The following is an 18,480-nucleotide window of genomic DNA, read 5'->3' as shown; positions in this document are numbered from 1 at the left end:
GGCACGACCACGATTGATCCCATTTAAAATTAATCACGCTAGTTCGGATTCCGTCTTTGTCAATTCAAGCTCCAGGGTTCCTCCCAGGCCCTTTCAAGGTTATTCTAACCCCTAACTTAACCCAGCAAAGGTATTAGTGGGAGTGGTTTTAGACAGGTAATCAGAAGTTCCAATTTCCTTGTTGGAAGGTTTGTGAACCAACTCTCAACTGTTGTTGACTCAAGTTTCAAAACAGTTCCAATGCCAGGTACATCTTTGTATCTTCAATCACTAGCTTTGGTTCAGATTATGTGTCTTCATTATTTCATTCATTTGTAAAGGAACTCTAAGATGTAAATGCAGTGTTTCATTGTGATGGCTCCATAAGTTCCCTCCCACCGGTTCCACCCAAGTGGCATGCATATGTAGCTACTTAAGGAACCTACATTAATTGGGGAGATGCATCAGCAAAGTATCCTATTGTCCAGGTTGAATTTCCCGCTTGCTATACAGCATGTGCTTCACCCTTCCTTTTCCTCGTAAGTGTTGCCAGTACGACGAGAATTGGCGAACGAAGTGTGATATTCACTGAGGATTCTCCTCTTCAGGACACTTCCATAAGTGAGACTGCAGCTACTTCTGACAAGAATTAAGCTGATCGCCCGTTTGAAGAGAAATAAACGTATCTTTGTTGACTCTTCCGCGTCGTTCTTTTCAAGAACTACCAGCTGTGATCCTCATTCATTTCTTCTTCTCCCTTCGTACTGCCGCCAGACATTCTCCACTCCAGCATCGCCGTTTATCTCACAATGCTGCTCTCTTTTGTGACCTTACTCACTTTCGTTCCCTTTTCTCTGGCGCTCTGGCCTCAGCCGCAGGAGTTCAAGCATGGCAACACAACCTTGTGGCTCGCCTCTTCTGCGGAATTCTCCTACCAGCCTAATTGTGCAGGCAACGCCCCTGGAGATGTGGATTATTTCTCTACATATGTGGACTTGGCGGAAGTCCTAGACTTCTTCCAGACGCCCTGGTTGAGAAAACCTAAGGCTACAGGCATACCTGTTCCAAGTGTTGCTAAAGTAGTCCGGAAGGCTATTAAACGCGCTGGGAAAGAAATATACCGCACCAAATTCGTACCTTGGAAATTCCATCCACGGAATAGCACCTTTGAACCCGCCTTGGATGGACAACATGCAGTTATCCGCCAAGTAGTCATCAACCAAGGCTCTGAAAGCAAGCCAGGGGCGGAAACGCGAGACTACATCCATGAAGACGAAAGCTACAAGATTGAAATATCCGCCACTGGCGAAGCAACTATTTCGACAAAATCCGCCATCGGAACTATCCGTGCACTCCAAACCTTTAGCCAGCTATTCTATGCACATTCTTCCGGGCCGGGGGTATATACCCCGTACGCACCTATTTCCATATCGGACGCCCCTAAATGGGGTCACCGTGGCTTGAACCTTGATATATCTAGAAACGCGTACACGCCAGCGGATATTAAACGAACAATTGATACCATGGCTTCTGCAAAGATGAACCGTCTTCACATCCACGCAACGGATTCCCAATCATGGCCGTTGGATATCCCCTCTATGCCTGAATTAGCGGCCAAGGGGGCCTACCATCCCAGTCTAATATTGACGTCTTCCCAGCTGTCGGATATCCAAATTCATGGCCTCGAACGGGGTGTTTCAGTATTCCTAGAAATCGACATGCCCGGCCACACGGGCTCGATTGGATACGCGTTTCCCGAACTGGTGTCCGCCTTCCTAGCCGATGAATGGGACAAGTACGCGCTCCAACCCCCGAGCGGGCAAATCAAGTTAAATTCGTCAGACGTAGATGAGTTCCTCGACAAGCTGATGGCAGATTTGCTTCCTCGCGTCTCGCCATTTACCCGCTATTTCCACACGGGAGGTGATGAATTCAATCTCAATACGTATCTTCTCGAAGAGGCAATCGGGTCGAGCGATGAGGCCGTCCTCCGCCCCTTACTTCAAGCTGTCGTAACACGTCTTCACACCGCCATCCGCGAAGCAGGGCTCACGCCAATTGTCTGGGAGGAACTCGTGGCAGACTGGGACCTAACACTCTCCCCCTCCCCAACCGAGAAAACCGAAATAATCGTACAAGCATGGCGCAACTCATCCGCCGTCAAACATCTCTTGGACCGCGGATACCGCACAATCTTCGGCTCCGGCGACGCCTGGTACCTCGACTGTGGACAGGGAATCTACGTAAACCCCAAACCAGGCTCGACCGCAATCAAAGAACCTTTCCTCGACTGGTGCAGCCCGAAAAAGAACTGGAAGCACATGTACATGTATAACCCCCTGGAGGGAATTTCAGAGGATCTGCACCATCTGATTGAAGGCGGGGAGACGCACATGTGGTCGGAGCACGTTGACCCGATCGTCCTTGACATGATGGTCTGGCCCCGGGCAGCCGCAGCCGCAGAGGTACTCTGGAGCGGGCCGCGGACCACGAATCAGATTCAGGATGCGTCGTATCGCCTGAGCGAATGGCGCGAGCGCGCTGTGATCGATTTGGGTGTTGGAGCCAGCTTGGCACAGATGACGTATTGTCTCATGAGGGAGGGGAGCTGCGAGTTGTAAAGTGGAGCGGAATTTGGGATTTCTCCTCCTCGGGTTTCACTTGTGACGTTTTAGGGTTTTTGAAGACGTCCATATTGGGGGGAGGAAACGGTGGTGGTGGGGGCGTGTGGGTAATGACCAGTTACTGGTTTTCGGCTATGAAGAATTAAATTGAATAATTGTAACCCCGCGAGTCCTCGAGGAAATCTTTCACGTGCTAAAAGAAATGTCTATGAGGGAAATGAATGAATGAAACAAGGATGAAAATATCCACCACCAATCAATCATAAAAATATGTGCCGTCAGGCAACTTTTAATTTATTTCACAAAATAATAAACACAACCTTTCACACCCCTTCAGCCATTGGGGAAAAAAACATTTAAATAGACAGGGGCAGAACTTCCAGCAGACGCACTTCCACGTCCATCATGGATATTATTCTAAGGTTAAACCATCACCAAAATTATTTTTACCCCGGACATCAACATTCCCCCGGTCCCCGTCCCAGAGCCCCAGAATCTTCATCTGACACCGAGGCCTCAATATAGGAGCATTTTAGCGCGTCTTGGTTAGTCCTGCTCCAGCCAATTATTGGGCACATCGTACGGCGTCACGACTCACCATCGTGGGTTTGCGGGGAAGGGCTAAACGAGCCAAAGCACCCCCGGCGTACTTTTTTGCAGGCCGTGCCTTCAAACTTACTCAGGGATGGGACATTTAGTTGTGTGTGCGCCAGGAGGTACCGCCGGCTGCTAGGTAGGGGTCGGGTTTGTGTGAGGACTTTGGTACGAGACTGCATCTGGGGAACATGAAATGATGATATCAAAGTTGTTTCTTCTTTTCTTTGACCATGTAAATTATGTACGCCGCGTAGACTCATGGCAACGTCTTTCTTAAGATTTTAGGAATCGGATGCGCCTGATTTGGCCTTCATTCAATGACATGTAGATGTGTACTCCGTATGTATGTGCCAGCGATAAGATGACCCTAGGTAGTAGGCGAACGGTAAGCACTCTAATAAATGGACCATTCAGCAAGCAAAGCAAAGCAAAGCAAGCAAGCGTGCATATATGTAGTAAGTAGTAAGCATGAATAACCCGCGAAAAGCCCGCGCATATGCATGATTCAAAGAAAAATCACTTTTGACAACATACAGAGTACATAGCGTCTGGTCTATTGCTGAGCGAAATCGAGTACGAGTACGTCCAGCAACAGGAAGCTGCTTGAAAGGAGGAGAAAGTTGATACGTGTAACTACTAACTAACTAGGAGTTGAGGTGGAGAAAAACGAATGAGAACCGAACCGACCTCGCTTTCGTCGGGAATAATAATGCATCCAATTGATATTATTGAAGCCGATATGTGGAGTTAAGCCGGCCCGGTGAGGTGGTTTTTCCCCCGCTGTTGGACCTCTGTCTGATCCATCCGTGATATATATTCTTATATAGGATGATTATTAGGATGTTGTCATTTCCTTCTTTCTTCTCCTTCCATTCTCTTCATGTCCAAGGAGCTCTCCCCTTCGCCAGTGCCGAGATTCGCCCGTCTGATAGAGGTGGGAGGTATCATTCTAGACTCTATTTCGTCTGGATCGGCCGGAATAGTTCCGCAGTGGTGCAAAACACCGTCTCTAATTATTGAAACCTCTTCTCTCTCTCTGCTGTCTCGGTCTGAAATCACCCCCAGCCATACGAAGGCGGGGCATAGGGTTCCCCCCCCCTATAGGTGGACGACCCGATAAGGGTGCGTGTGGAACATATATCATTCCAATATCCGCCTGAAAAGTCTCACCTTTCCCCAAGCCGTGGAAGTAAATATATATACAAGTGTTTGAAGTGCTGGGAGCACATCCACTGCGAAGATGATTGTTGCGGAGTTGATCCAAAACTTAACGCCGGCGAGGGCTGTCGTGGGCATATTTGGTTTTTCCTTCATTGTGTACTGGATTCGCAGAATCCAGATCGAGCGCAAAATTAGGCGCTTGGGATCACATGCCCCGGTTGTTCCAACATACCTCCCAGTAGGTGAGTTAATATGTTCGATTTTTTCAAATAGTTGCTGCTGTTATTTCCATCCTGTACGTTGGAGATATGATAAAGAGTTGTCATGCGGAGAGGGGCGATGGAGAATTATTTGTACTAGCATATCAATATGTGGGGAAGTGAAAACTAAATCGCTAACGTTGAAAAATTTATGCAGGCCTCGATTTCATATGTAAATCTTTCAAGGCGGCAGGAAAGAGAGAGGAGCTTAAATTCTGGCGGGACCAGCTTGCCGCCTTACCTTTACCCAACGGTGATCCGTCATCTACTCTAGAGATAAACGGGAATTCTACTTTCCGTGCTATATACACCGTCGACCCAGAGAACATCAAGGCTGTCCTGACCGGCCAATTTGCTGATTACGGGAAAGGCCAGCGCTTCCACGAAGAATGGAGGGAGTTCCTGGGTGACAGCATCTTCGCTACGGACGGCGAGCTGTGGTCCAGATCGCGCCATCTGATCCGACCCATGTTTGCAAGGGATAGAATTGTCGATACGGAGAACTTCGAAAAGCACATCCAGAAACTCATTCCTTATCTAGAAGGGAATAATAATAAGCCTGGGAAAGGAAAAGTTGTCGATGTCGCAGCACTGTTCTTCCGCTTTACTCTCGATGCAGCCACGGATTACCTCCTCGGCCAGAGTGTTGATAGCTTGGATGACCCGAAAACTGTATTCGCAGAGTCTTTCCAATACGTCCTCCATCGCCAGTCGACTTTGTTTAGAGCTGGGTAAGTCGGAACATGCCCTGCGCTCACTGATCTATTTTAAAAATTTTATATTTTAAGAAAAAAAGGGAGAAGGAAAGGGGTGTTTCTATTGCTTGTTTAGCTAACCCAATATTTCCCCCCTTTTTGTAGACCCATCAGCCCCCTATTATCCCGCAAAGAGTTCCGCATAAATCTCAAGAAAATGGACGACTTCATGCAACCCTTCATCGACGAGGTCCTCACTCTCAGCACCGAAGAACTCGACAAGAAGCTCTCCAAAAAGGACACCTTCCTCCACGCCCTCGCCCGCTTCACCAAGGATCCTAAAGTAATCCGCGACCAACTCGTCGCCATCCTCCTCGCAGGACGCGACACCACCGCCGCCACCCTCTCCTTCTGCCTCTTCGAGCTCTCCCGCAATCCAACAGTCGTCGGCCGACTCCGCACAGACGTCATCGACCGCCTCGGAACCAGCCGTAAACCCAGCTACTCCGACCTCAAGGAGATGAAATACCTAACCGCCGTGCTCAACGAGACAATGCGCCTGTACCCCGTCGTGCCCTTCAACGTCCGCCACGCACTGACAGACACCAGCCTTCCCCGCGGCGGCGGGCCCGACGGCCGCTCCCCCATTGGCATCCCCAACAACACGCGCATCCTCTACTCGACCATGAACATGCAGCGGCGGCGCGATCTGTACGACGCGCCCCCGCCCCCGCCCGCACTAGGAATGGGGGTAGCAACTACAGGTAGCGACGAGAAGCGGTCCATCCCCTACTTCGACCCGTTGCTCTGGATCCCAGAGCGGTGGACGTCAGGCTGGCAACCGAAGCCGTGGCATTTCATTCCGTTCAATGGCGGGCCGCGCATCTGTCTGGGACAGCAGTTTGCTATGTTGGAGATGGGGTATACGGTTGCGAGAATCTTGCAGAATTTCAGTGAAATTCAGGCTGTTGGGGCGGCGCCTGTGGGTCAGGATCCGCCGTTCAAGTTTGATGTGACGTTGAGCCCTGGTGAGGAATTGAATATGGTGTTTGTGAAGGGGGATAAGGGGGAGTAGTTAGATATTTGTAAGGGGAGGGTTGAGTGGAGTAGATAGGTACTTGATGTCTAGTTGATGTTCTACGGATGGATTTTTTGGGGGGGATGCCCTTTTCTTGTTAATTGCAGGTGCGAAACTTCTTTGCAGAAGTAAAGGGGATGATTTACTGAGTGAACGAACAACCTGGGTTTATCATACCTTTTTCGTGTATATATGATCTTCTCATGGCAAAATAAATAAATAACAAAATATAAAAGGAGCCATTCGGCTTTTTCGATGTTTTTCAATGTAAAAGCTTAATTCCACATAATCCTATCTCTCAACATACTACTCCGTACTATGCGTATGCGTATAGCATCCCTGGTGATAAACAATTTTGCTCCACATCTGAAATATTTACTCTACTTAATTGAACACCATGTAGATTACTTGGCGTGCTCCAGCAATCGAGAACCCTAGGCTCTAGAGGTGGGAAGAAGTTGCTGTCTAAGACCAGCAATATGTCGTGATCCAATATCCCCCTCCGACGGCCTATAAAACACAGCCTGGCTAGCTGATTTCTCAAGAGTTGTTGAGGTTCGCTTTTTTTTTTTTTTTTTTTTTTTTTGAAGCCAGAGAGCTTTTCCTCCATTTCACGGTTTGGTATTTTGGAAAGTTAGGGAACGCCCAGAAAGAACCACTTGGGACCGTAGCATCCTCAGAAGCAGGAGGCAAGTAAAAGACTTCGAAGAAGGGACCTATTATTCAACCATTCTTCCGCTTCGCGTAACATCTAGTTTAACATATCATTCCGTCGAGCTGTCAGATTTTTACTGCCGAAAGGTGCCTAATTGCACTGCCTAACTATCCATCCTGGCCAAAGAGCCAATAAAAAGGGTTTCGACATGTTGATTTTCACATTCGCCAAGAATATTAATATGGTCGCGGTCGCTGGTCGTGGGTAACTTAATCATTATCTTCTTTCTCTTTTTACTGGCTCCCCATTAGGTTTTGCCTTGAAGGCAGCGTCCCGAAATCTGCCGTTCCAGAGAACACTCACTAACAGACGAAGAGGCCATTCTGTTCATATTGCAATATGAAGGTGGATCAAGATGGACTACGACAAATTACCGCCTAGGCAGATCCGATCGTAGTTCTAAAAGTGTAGTTACGGAGCAGATGTAATCCCAATTGATAATTCCAGAATACTTGAACAAGAACATTAGTAGCTGTAGACCATTTTTGCATAGATAGAGGGATATCTACCACTTGGATACAACCATTGAAACAATATCTGCATAACCTCTTATCTCTCATCGTCATAAATTCGGTGTTAATCTCACTCTGGGTTGCTAAGTTAGTTACCCTATCACGTGCCAATGACTCGTGCGCACTTGTACGGAAGTATATAACCTAGGACGTTGAGCCAATATCAGCGACATCCAGCCTCGCATATTTGCCCATACGAGCAATCTATCAGTATCAGGTACCACTCAGTTTACATATGATCCATATAAATTCTTTCATCCATGTCAGACACTTTCTTTGGGTCAATCCAGAAGGAGGGCACCATATACCGTGACGAGGCAGGATTCGATGACAACTTCAAGCTCGACATCAATTTTGCGAAGATGGAGTTTGAGGAAACCCTTAATGTCTCAGAAGCATCCTCCATATTTCATGTCAACTATTGTGGCAAGCCACGGGTCTTGAAAGTGGTATGTATCCCCATTCAGTGTGTGTGCATTTCTTAACCTGTTGTCCTTTTTCCTGATCATGATGCAACGCAGTTCCACAAAAATGGGGATCCTGGGTACGCCCACGACCATATTCGAGATTTGGACCGCTCTCGCTGTGAGATTAGAGCCTATTGCAGGCTTAAACAGTCTAAAATATGTGATTCTGGTGCTGTGCCAGATTTCTACGGGTTTATACTAGCCATTGACCCAGCCAAATGTGCTCCTTATCTAGATGCCTTTCAGCATGACACAGATTTTCCATGTGCCATTCTGATTGAGTATCTGCCAAAGCCTTTGGTAATGAACTGTGTTACTTATACAAGAGAACATATGCAGAAAGCTGTCATTAACATTCAGCAAATTCATTCAGCTTTAGTTGAGTATAATGATCCTTACTCAAAGAATATCCTCATTGTTCCTGGTGATCAAGAAAGAGTTATATGAATTGATTTTGATATTGCAATTGTTTATCCAAATGACACATACATTGAAAAGAAGGGGCATGACCAGATTAAGTTTGAAACTGAAGTTGTTGAAAGCTTTGAACAGCTACTTGTTCGTCTCTAATGGCAAATTATCTCTCCATTTTCCTGATTTGATAGAGACTGACAAGTTTTATAGGAAGAAGATCAAAAAAAGGGTCTGCCGCCGAACACGAAATACTACTAGGAACAAACGCCTCTTTAGCCTCACAAGGAGACAAACACACACACACATACACACACACACACATAGACTGACCGTGTGACCGTGTCTGAGACCAGGATCAAACTTTACAGTTGTCATATTGCCTAAAAGCATTACTTCTGGTCATGATTTGTGTTCATCACATTGATTTCAAATCATGTTATTTCAAATATTAAAGATCTCAGATTCACTTTTCAAATAAAAATCTAGTCTCAGATAAAGAATATATTTGAATTCTTAGTCATATTTTCATTCTGATCTCATTATTAAGAATAATATTAAATGAGACTATGAAATCATTTCTCACTTACATAATATTATAACATAGTACTTATTTATTGAAAATTCAATAGAGAGTGTTATCAAATATTATTACTTTTCTAAACATAGATTATAATTTATATAATTTTAATTATAAAAAAAATATAAAATATAAAAAAAAATAAAAAATAAAAAATAAAACAAAAACAAGAAAAAATCATAATAAAAAAAGAAGAGAAAGAAAAAAAAAATAAAAGAAAAAGAAAAAAATAAAAAATAAAAATAAAAAAAATCAAGATTACAGAGCTATAGCATCTTTAAAATACTCACTTTTCAGAGTCTTTATAATATTTATTATTAACTGTGTATTTCTCACAGTAAGAGTAATATAGTTATGATAAGTTATTATCTTAATACTATCTAATAAATAATCAGTATATATCTGTATAAATGTGAATAAATTAGAAAATATATACTTAAAAAGTGTGATCAGAGTGAACTCTGCTATCACTTGAATAATATTAAGAACAGAATACTGAAATTAATGATTTTTCTCATTGATTTCATAGATAAGATATATAAAGATAATCTTAAGAAATATAAGATTCTCTAACTTCTGATAAAAATGAATCTTATGAAGAGACTTTATTTTTATAATATCAGAGACTGAGTATTACTAAAAAGTGTTACTTTCATATAATATATATATACTTACTGTGATAATTCACTCTCTGTACATGTGACTAAGAGTTGCAGCTTTTTCATACTATACAGCTCTCTCTGAGATGCTGCTGCTGATTTACAACTCATACAGTCTCTCAGTTCAGTATATACTGTATGTATACAGCTCTGTATACTGAGACTGTATTAGTTATTATAATCTGATATAGTACTCACTTTTCACAGATCATGTTTTATTTAAGAGAGAAGAGAGAGAAGATATAACTATTATTTTATTAAAAGAGAATGAATAATTAATAATATTGAATATAATTTAATTCTTCTGTATTTAAAATTTGATTAGTCTATACTCTTTAATTTGAGAGTTTCTAAGAGTGTTTTAATAGTTTTCATATCAGCTTGAACTTAGTGATGAATTGATGAAGAAGAGAAAAGAGAGAAGAAAGAAATAAGAATAACTTATCTTTATAATATAAAAACAGAGAATTGCTGTAATTATTCTTTTCAGTAATAAAAATCTGTTTTCTACATGTATTTCTGATATAGATTATATAATAACTGTATATAAAGAATATTAACAGTACATGTATTAAATGAGAATAATATTACTATATAATACTATAGCTGTTTCTGTACATCTCTGAAAGCTGTTAATATTTTCTTTGAGTCTCTTTATATTTAATAAGTTAGTAATATATTTCAATGTACTTCTTCTTTCATTATTATTATTATTATTATTATTATCATTATTATTATTATCATTATCATCATCACTATCATTATTATTATTATTATTATTATTATCATCATTATCATTATTATTATTATTATTATTATTATTATTATATTATTTCTGACTATCTCTTCTGTCTTTATCTCTCTTTAATACTTACTGAAATTAATTATGTTATCTCTTTTTAAATATTCTACAGTTCTGCAGATCATCAAGGCACGTGAGCACTGTCACAGATTGAAGAGAGAGAAGAAGAAGATGTTTAAGTACAGAGAGACAGATTGTAAGACATATTATAATATCTTGAAAAGACTTTATAAGAGAGTAGAATGATAACAATTTTAAGTAATACTTCTAATAGATTTAGACTGAACTAAGTATAGAAATAATGTGAATAATACTATCTATGAGAGATTAGAAAAGAAGATAGTAAAGAGTCTTATACAGCAGTGATAAGATCAGAAGAAGTCTCAAGAATGATTTAAGACTAAGATAAAGAGAGAGAGAAAGAAGAAAAGTATTACTGTAAATAAGTAACAGTAGAAGAAGATTGAGAAGATATTAAAGTAAGAGATAAAGAAGTCAAAACTGATAAGTTTTTATTAAGAGATAATAATTTTTAATAATACTTCTGTTCTCTAATTGATTAGCAGAAGCTGACAGAGAAGAAGAGAATTAAGACCTTATTCAGATCTTGAATGCACTTCATGATTCAGAATATTGAGAAGACAGTTCTACTTTCTGAGTATATCAATCTGTTTACTACTGAGATAGAACCTAAGACAGTAGATCAGAAAATGCAGGATTTTAAGATACAGATTAATCTGACTAAGAGAAAGTAGTGAGAATTCTTCTCTGAGAAGGTAGCAGAGAGAGATTTTAAGATAATTATTATCTCAGATGAGAAGAAGAAGAAGAAGAATGAGAATAAGAAGTGAATTATAAAGAATAATAAGAAGAATGAGAAAGAGAAGAAAGATAATAAGTAGAAAAAGTTTTTTTCTTTTTATATTAGTTAGTTATAAGTTTGTAACTATTAGTTAATAATTGAAATTAATTTTAAGTTTTCAAAAATTATTGTACAAGTTGTAATCAATTATCAATATCAGAAATAATATATATATATATATTCAACTATCATGTCACTATAATGTATAAGTATCAACATTTTTTCAATATTAATATTCACAATATTAATATATTTTTAATAATATTATTTAATAATGTAATTTGATAACACTCTCTTTCACAATATTAATATATTTCAAGAAATATGACAGAGATTAATCAAGATTGTTTATTTACTTTTATATATTAATAATATTCAATCTGAGTTAGTATTAAAATTATAACTAAGCTAAGAAAGAAGATTATTTTCTCTTATATTAATTCTTCTTACATACATCAGTGATCAGTTATTGAAAATAAATTATTATCTTTCTTAAATTATTATCATGTCTTCTGAATTCACTTCTTTCACTTCTTTTACTTCTATTGAAGATTCACAAACTCTTCAAGAAATCACTATAAATCACAAAGTCTATGTTATTTACAATTTAACACAGATTACTTCATTCTTCACATGTGATTTCAGGCCATGAAATTTATGAAAAACTCAACACAAACACTGAGATGAACTATGAAATAATTATTAACAGATTGCATTGCAGATTACTGAAGAGTCATCTCTCTGCTACAATTACTGTAACTTCATTCAGAAACATTTATTATAAACTAATTATAACTCTGAAGAAATTTTCTAACATCTGAAGTTATCAGAATACAGATAATAAAAGAAAAATAATCAGAAAATTACTACTGAGCTGATAAGTTACTCTATCAGATAATGATTTTTAATAATACTAACTTTCTAATTTGAAGAAAATTATGTGAAAATAATCATATATTAGTACTCTGATTTTATAACTCTCATCTGATAACTTTCATAAACAATTACTTTATATATATATATCTCTGAATCTTTCTCTTTGATCAATTGAAAACTCTGAATTCTGAACACTTCTTCAAATACTTAATTCAAATCTTTATATTTCATATCAATTCTGTCTTCAGTTCAATCTTGAGATATACTACAAAGTCAATATGCAATATCTAGAATCAGAGTTGAAGAATCATTGAAGAGTGTCTCTTACAGTAAATGTATAAACTAGTATAAACAATCTTATATTTATAAGAGTTATATGTTATTACATTAATGAGAACTGAACTTATTAAGAGATATTAATTGAATTTGAATCATTAATCAGTAGTCATACTGAGAATTATATAGCAGAGATATTAATAACCGTGATTAAAAATGATTATTAAGATATTAGTCTCAGTCTTCTTACAATTATAACTGATAATGCTGTGAATAACTACACTATAATAAAAAGCTTGAAGTAAAAATTAGCTTTGCATTTCTAAAATAATTTAATAAAGATCATATTCTCTGTATTACTCATGGGATTTTAACTTGTGATATAAACACTGATAAAGAATCTTAACATTTAAGACAAAGAATAATGAGATGACTGATTCTTGGAATGAGAATGAGATGAAAGTGATTACTCAAGTAACTTTGGTATTCACTTTACAAATATAATGTTTTTTAACAACATTTTTTAATATTGTTTTTTAGTAACACTTTTTGATAATACTACTGTTAATTTTGAATAGATTGACTAATAATTTAAATATCATAGATTTAAAACATTATTAATATGATTTATATCTTCTCTAAACAATAATAACAATTTTATAATATTTAATAAACAAACAAATCAGTTATACTACTGAATATGATACAGAATATTAGAACACAGTAAAGTTCAATATATAAGATAACTGTTTAGACTTTTTAATTATGTCAGATAATTGATCATTGAGTGTAATACTCTAATCAGAAAAAGATTCAGATATTGAAACTTTCTGATATAAAGTGAACTCAGTTGAAATATATGATTGATTTACTATTTCAGTTTTATAAGATAATAAAGACAGTCTCAATCACTTGTACATCAATGCTGCAGTCAGTCTGATAAGTGTATAACAGTTTATTTACTTATCTTAAGAAGCAGTTGAATCACTTAAAAAGAAATTCAGTCTGTGATAATGTTATAGCACAGGCTATTATTACTGTAAGAGATAAACTGGCATATTACTACAGTAAAACTGAACAATCTTTTGCAGAGTACTATGCTATAGCAGCTCTACTAGATTTCTTCTGTTGAGTTAATATCTACACTTCTCAAGATTGAACAGAGAAGAAATGAGACTTACATATTAAATTAGTCTGAGACTACTACAATATCAACTATCAGAGATTTGAATAAGCAGATGTTAGAGATATGAAAACAGTGAAATACAATTCTCTAGTAAGTAATGATCTTTGATAACACTTTATATCATATAGAACTATAATACTAACTTTGAAACAGAACTTGTATACATTGATTACAACTGAAAATCAGGCAAAACTACATACTTGTAAAACTGAATTTAACTGCTATTTTCAAGATAATTCAATGAATTTATACATCAAATCAATTCTAGAGTTATGAAAAATTGTTAAGAGTATATATTCAACTATTACACTGATGACATGTGATATTCTGACAATTTCATTGACAGAGGTGAAAATGAAGTAAAAGTTTAACTCAAGCTGAGATATTTATCACTATTACTGAGAACAATTACAAGAAGAAATAATCAAGAAACTCATGATTATAAAATATGAAATTATTAGACAGTTTAATACCTCTGATCACAGTATATCAGAGAAGTGTAGTTTTCATGAGAAAGTGAAGAATAAACTTGTATAAGAATGTATTTAGTTGTTTCATAAGTGTTATCAATAATTATTATCAAATTCTAATTATATAAGTAATCACTGAATGAACTGAATGAGACTGAATTTGATCTTCAGTCTCAGTCTTATTCTGATTTTGAAAGAATGATCATCTTTCACAGTTTATTCTGAGAAATTACTCTCATTTCACTGTTCTTGAATTAAATCTGGTCATTTTTCATGCCATTTCTCTCAGAAATTGTTCATTTTCAGATTTTTTTGAGGCTTGATCCTGGTGGGACTCACGCCAAGAAATGTATGAGACTAGATCAAATGAGATCAAATGTGAAATTCATAGTCCCGGCGGTCAGTCTAATCACATCTGTGACACTACTACTGTGAGTGTTGTTAAAATTATACAGCACAGCTGTAGATACTTTAATAAAAGCTTTAATAGCTAAAGTTTATAAAGATACTCTGATTATTATTATTATTATTATTCTTCAATTATAGATGTATGCAGTCAGAGACTATAATATCTATCTGAGAAGTTGTAGTTCTCAGAGTTTTTCCTATATCTATAAAGTTAACTATTATATATTTATCAATTTCAGATATGCAAAATCAGAAAATTTCAGCTCAGAATATAAAAACTGTTTACAAATTACAGTATTTTAACATCTTCTGATACTTTGAAACCATTTGACAATATCATGACAAAAAAAAGAGAACATAGTCTTAAAGATAGACACATTAAATAGATAGATAGAAAAGAATAGAAAAGAAAAAGTAAAGTAAAGAGAGACTATAATAAAACAAAATTATTAAAAGATAGTATATAGCTGTTTTAACAGACTATATCTAATCGATTTTCATCTCTTTATATTCAGATATTTCTGAATTCAGCTGTTTTCTTATAGCTGCTTAAGTTTCTGATAGAAAGTCTTAAGTATTTAATTTCTGTCTCAGTTGAGAATAAGAATCTCATATTTCATTAATTTAAATCATACTTCTTCTTTAATCTGGCTATGAGACTATTGTATAATATATAATATGTAAGAAGCCTACGCCGATTAGATCGGTATAATATATAGGTCTTATATAACAAAGTGAAAAATGTTAAAGAAGGAAAAGAAAGAGAAAGTGCAAGAATCAGTGATCAAAGTAAATATTTATATGTGTATATGATGATGTACATGATGAAGCTTTGAGACAGGAGAATTTATATGTGTTTGTGATAGCTGAGAATCAGTGATTGAGAATGACTGAGAATCAGAGCTTTCAGTGAAATCTATGAAGTGTAATGAAGTAGTCTATATAATTGATCAGATGTAGCTTATCACATTAGCCCTCTTCTTCTCTGATTATATGTAGCTCTCATCAGTCAAGGGCTGCAGTCTCAGATAATGCAGAACTCAGACTTCAGATCAGATGATTATACCTGACTTATTTCACAAGATATTATCAGCTGTGACTGTGAAATCTCTCATGAGTCATTAAGAATATTCTCAATCTCTCACTCAAGCTCATTATATTCTTCTATGATTTCTGGCAGCTGTCAGTTGAAAGTCAGTTAAGAAGAGAATGAGTCAGTGACAGTGCAGTGAAGCAAGCTTATGTGAAAGATATTATGAATCTCTGATAATGTGTTAAGATAATAGTTATGACTGTCTAGAGCTTTCATCACTTTATACTTAATATAACAGTAATTCAGTGTACAAGATGAATGTGTGATTTGTATATTCTTAAGATTCAATCATATTAAGTCTTCTATCTTATATTACTCAGTGAGATCTTGATGAACATTCATTTAATTCTCTTAATCTTGTTTTACAGTTATTATAAAGGTCTCTGCTCAGTTTCAGACATCTCAGAGCTTTATTACTATATTATCAGTGATCTGAATTGAACTGTGAGAGTTCAGTATAAAATGCATAATTTCTAGAAGATTTAATACTTTTATATAATAATCATATGTAAGAAAGAATGAGCTTACATCTGTTAAGACAGCATCTCAGCTGTTGATAGTAATCTCTGTGTGTAGAAGAAGATTATACTAATCATCTTATAAATAATTACAGAACTTATGAAGATAATTCTTTATAATCTGAATTGTCTATTCTGACACATCATCAGTCTTAAGATAATAGACAGTTAATAAACAGTATATAATCTTAAGAACTTGACAGATTCTTATTCAGAGAGTGCTTATAAATTGATAGTCTTAATCTGATACTATAGATCTCAGTAATTTATATATCTGATAGAACAGGCTCTGTAGAAAGACTTTGATAACTTGTTTAGTATCTATCTTATTACAAGATTTCAATATCACATCTTTACTTAATCAGTCAATAATGATCAGAATGTTCTTATAACTCTTACTCTCAGAGAGATTAATAGTGAAGTCAATTACTACATCTTATCAGATTCTATCAGAGACATTGAGCAGTTTCAGTAGATCTTTTCTGCAGTTCTTTCATAAGATGATAGAGAAATAATGATTACAGTTTTAAACAAAGTATCTAATACTGTTTAATATCTCAGATTAGTAGAATTCTTGAGAGATCATTCAGTACAGTTATTCATAACCTGAATGTTCAGTTATATATAAGTCATGCATCTCTTGCATTATCTGAGTGTGTAAGAATTCAAAGTGAGAGACTTAGTATTGTTCACAGAATTACAGAGTATTATTATCATTAACTGAACATTCTAAGATGTCAGTCTTTATATGTAATTCTGAAGAGAATTAAGACACTTCTTATTATACTGCTTCAGTGAGAGTCTGAAGAAGTTTGTCAGTCTGAGCTACTATATATCACAGTTCATTCAGTGTAGAAGAAGTGAAGATATCAGTGTCAGTATCAGTTCAGAAAAGAGATGTTCCAATTAGAGAAGTATATATAGTATGATAAGTTGTTTCATCTTGATTAATCAGTATCTTTAGATCTAAGAGCTGATGTTCTCAGTTCATTCAATGAGTGTCTGTTACATTGAAAGGCATATCTTGCTCTTATTATAAGAGAGCATCTGTTATTAAGTTCTGACTGTCAGAATAATAGTGTATTGTAAAATAAAAGTGACTTAAGAACTCAATTATTGCATCTGTCATTTAGTGAGTTTATAGATAGTTATGAAGTACTTAAGATTCTTATAATCTGTGATTATCTTAAATTCAGAGATACTTCAGAGTTCAGAGTCTCATTCTTCTAGACAGTGTATAATTGTGAGAAGTTTCTTATCATAGATCTTATAATTGCATTCAGTGAGACTCAGTTTCTTAGACATGAAAGTGTATAATTATAAGATATCTTCATCATCATATTACAATATAGCTTCTTCTATAATATAGTCAGAGAAATCAGCTTCAATAACTGTCTTATAATCATAATTGAATATTATCAGTAGAGAGGTATTAATGAACATCTTCTTCATCTATATAAATACAGCTTCAGTGTTTACTGATCATTGAAATACTGAGTTCTTCTTAGTGAGTTCTGTAAGTAATCTTGTAATATCTGAGAAGTTTTGTATAAATCACTGATAGAAGTTAGTGAATTCAATAAAGCTTTATACATCTTTCACAGTGTACAGAGCCTCTTATTCAAGAATAGCAGAGATCTTCTCAGAATTTATTCAGATTCTCTTATCAGCTTCTATAATAAAGTCTAGATATTTTATACTTTTAATCTTAAAATCATACTTATCTATATCTATCAGTAGTTCTGCTTTCTGTAGTTATTATAACACTCTTTATACATGTTCTTGATATTCTTTTCTGAACTCATCAGTGAAGATGAGAATGTTATTGAGATATACAGATATGAATTCATCAAGAAAATCTTGAAGTGCTCAGTTAATATACTTCTGAAATATACTGAGAGTGTTAATCAGTCTGAAGAATGTGACTACTCATTCAAAGAGATCATATTGTGTCTGAAATGCTGTAAGTCACTCATCTTCTTCAGTGATACAGATCTTATGAAATGTGATAATAACATTCAGTTTTGTAAACTATTGAGCTTATTCAATACAAGCTAGAGTTTCATTGATAAGAGATAAAGAATAACAGTCTTTCTTTATTAATCTATTCAGTTCTTAATAGTTCATGCAGAATCAGAGTTCTTTATCTGATTTCTTTGCAAAGAGAATAGAAGCTGCAGTGAAAGAGTTACTAATATATATGAATTCTTTATTCAACAGATCATTGAGTGTCTTTTGAAGAAGAAGAAGT

At 36.3% G+C, this 18,480-nt stretch overlaps 3 protein-coding genes across 3 annotated transcripts; all 3 read left to right on the top strand.

Moving 5' to 3' along the window:
- The first annotated feature begins 191 nt into the window (after positions 1–191).
- BDBG_03333 (N-acetyl-beta-glucosaminidase) lies at positions 192–3,638 on the top strand. The gene has a single exon (XM_002626123.2). The coding sequence runs from the start codon at positions 789–791 to the stop codon at positions 2,598–2,600; it is 1,812 nt and encodes a 603-aa protein (XP_002626169.1). The 5' UTR covers positions 192–788; the 3' UTR covers positions 2,601–3,638.
- A 25-nt stretch (positions 3,639–3,663) lies between these two features.
- On the top strand, positions 3,664–6,695 carry BDBG_03332 (cytochrome P450 alkane hydroxylase). The gene is made up of 4 exons (XM_002626122.2): positions 3,664–3,960; positions 4,040–4,603; positions 4,779–5,352; positions 5,482–6,695. The coding sequence occupies exons 2-4, from the start codon at positions 4,441–4,443 to the stop codon at positions 6,389–6,391; spliced, it is 1,647 nt and encodes a 548-aa protein (XP_002626168.1). The 5' UTR covers positions 3,664–3,960; positions 4,040–4,440; the 3' UTR covers positions 6,392–6,695.
- Positions 6,696–7,881: 1,186 nt separating this feature from the next.
- BDBG_03331 (uncharacterized protein) lies at positions 7,882–8,535 on the top strand (the record flags this gene model as incomplete). The annotated part of the gene is made up of 2 exons (XM_002626121.1): positions 7,882–8,070; positions 8,143–8,535. 2 exons carry the CDS (start codon positions 7,882–7,884, stop codon positions 8,533–8,535), a joined length of 582 nt encoding a protein of 193 aa, XP_002626167.1.
- Between the last annotated feature and the right edge of the window lie 9,945 nt (positions 8,536–18,480).

This window comes from Blastomyces gilchristii, assembly GCF_000003855.2.
Source record: "Blastomyces gilchristii SLH14081 genomic scaffold supercont1.5, whole genome shotgun sequence".
NCBI classification, from domain to species: Eukaryota; Fungi; Ascomycota; class Eurotiomycetes; order Onygenales; family Ajellomycetaceae; genus Blastomyces; species Blastomyces gilchristii.
The sequence above is the reverse complement of the archived record's forward strand: the minus strand, read 5'-3'. Positions and strand labels throughout refer to the sequence as shown.

What these genes read in the sequence shown, in the direction of transcription:
- BDBG_03333 (XM_002626123.2), top strand. Translation starts at nt 789, where the DNA reads ATGCTGCTCTCTTTTGTGACCTTACTCACTTTCGTTCCCTTTTCTCTG.
- BDBG_03332 (XM_002626122.2), top strand. Translation starts at nt 4,441, where the DNA reads ATGATTGTTGCGGAGTTGATCCAAAACTTAACGCCGGCGAGGGCTGTC. An exon ending in TCCAACATACCTCCCAGTAG is followed by an intron (nt 4,604 to 4,778) that starts GTGAGTTAATAT and finishes AAATTTATGCAG; the next exon opens with GCCTCGATTTCATATGTAAA. An exon ending in TCGACTTTGTTTAGAGCTGG is followed by an intron (nt 5,353 to 5,481) that starts GTAAGTCGGAAC and finishes CCCTTTTTGTAG; the next exon opens with ACCCATCAGCCCCCTATTAT.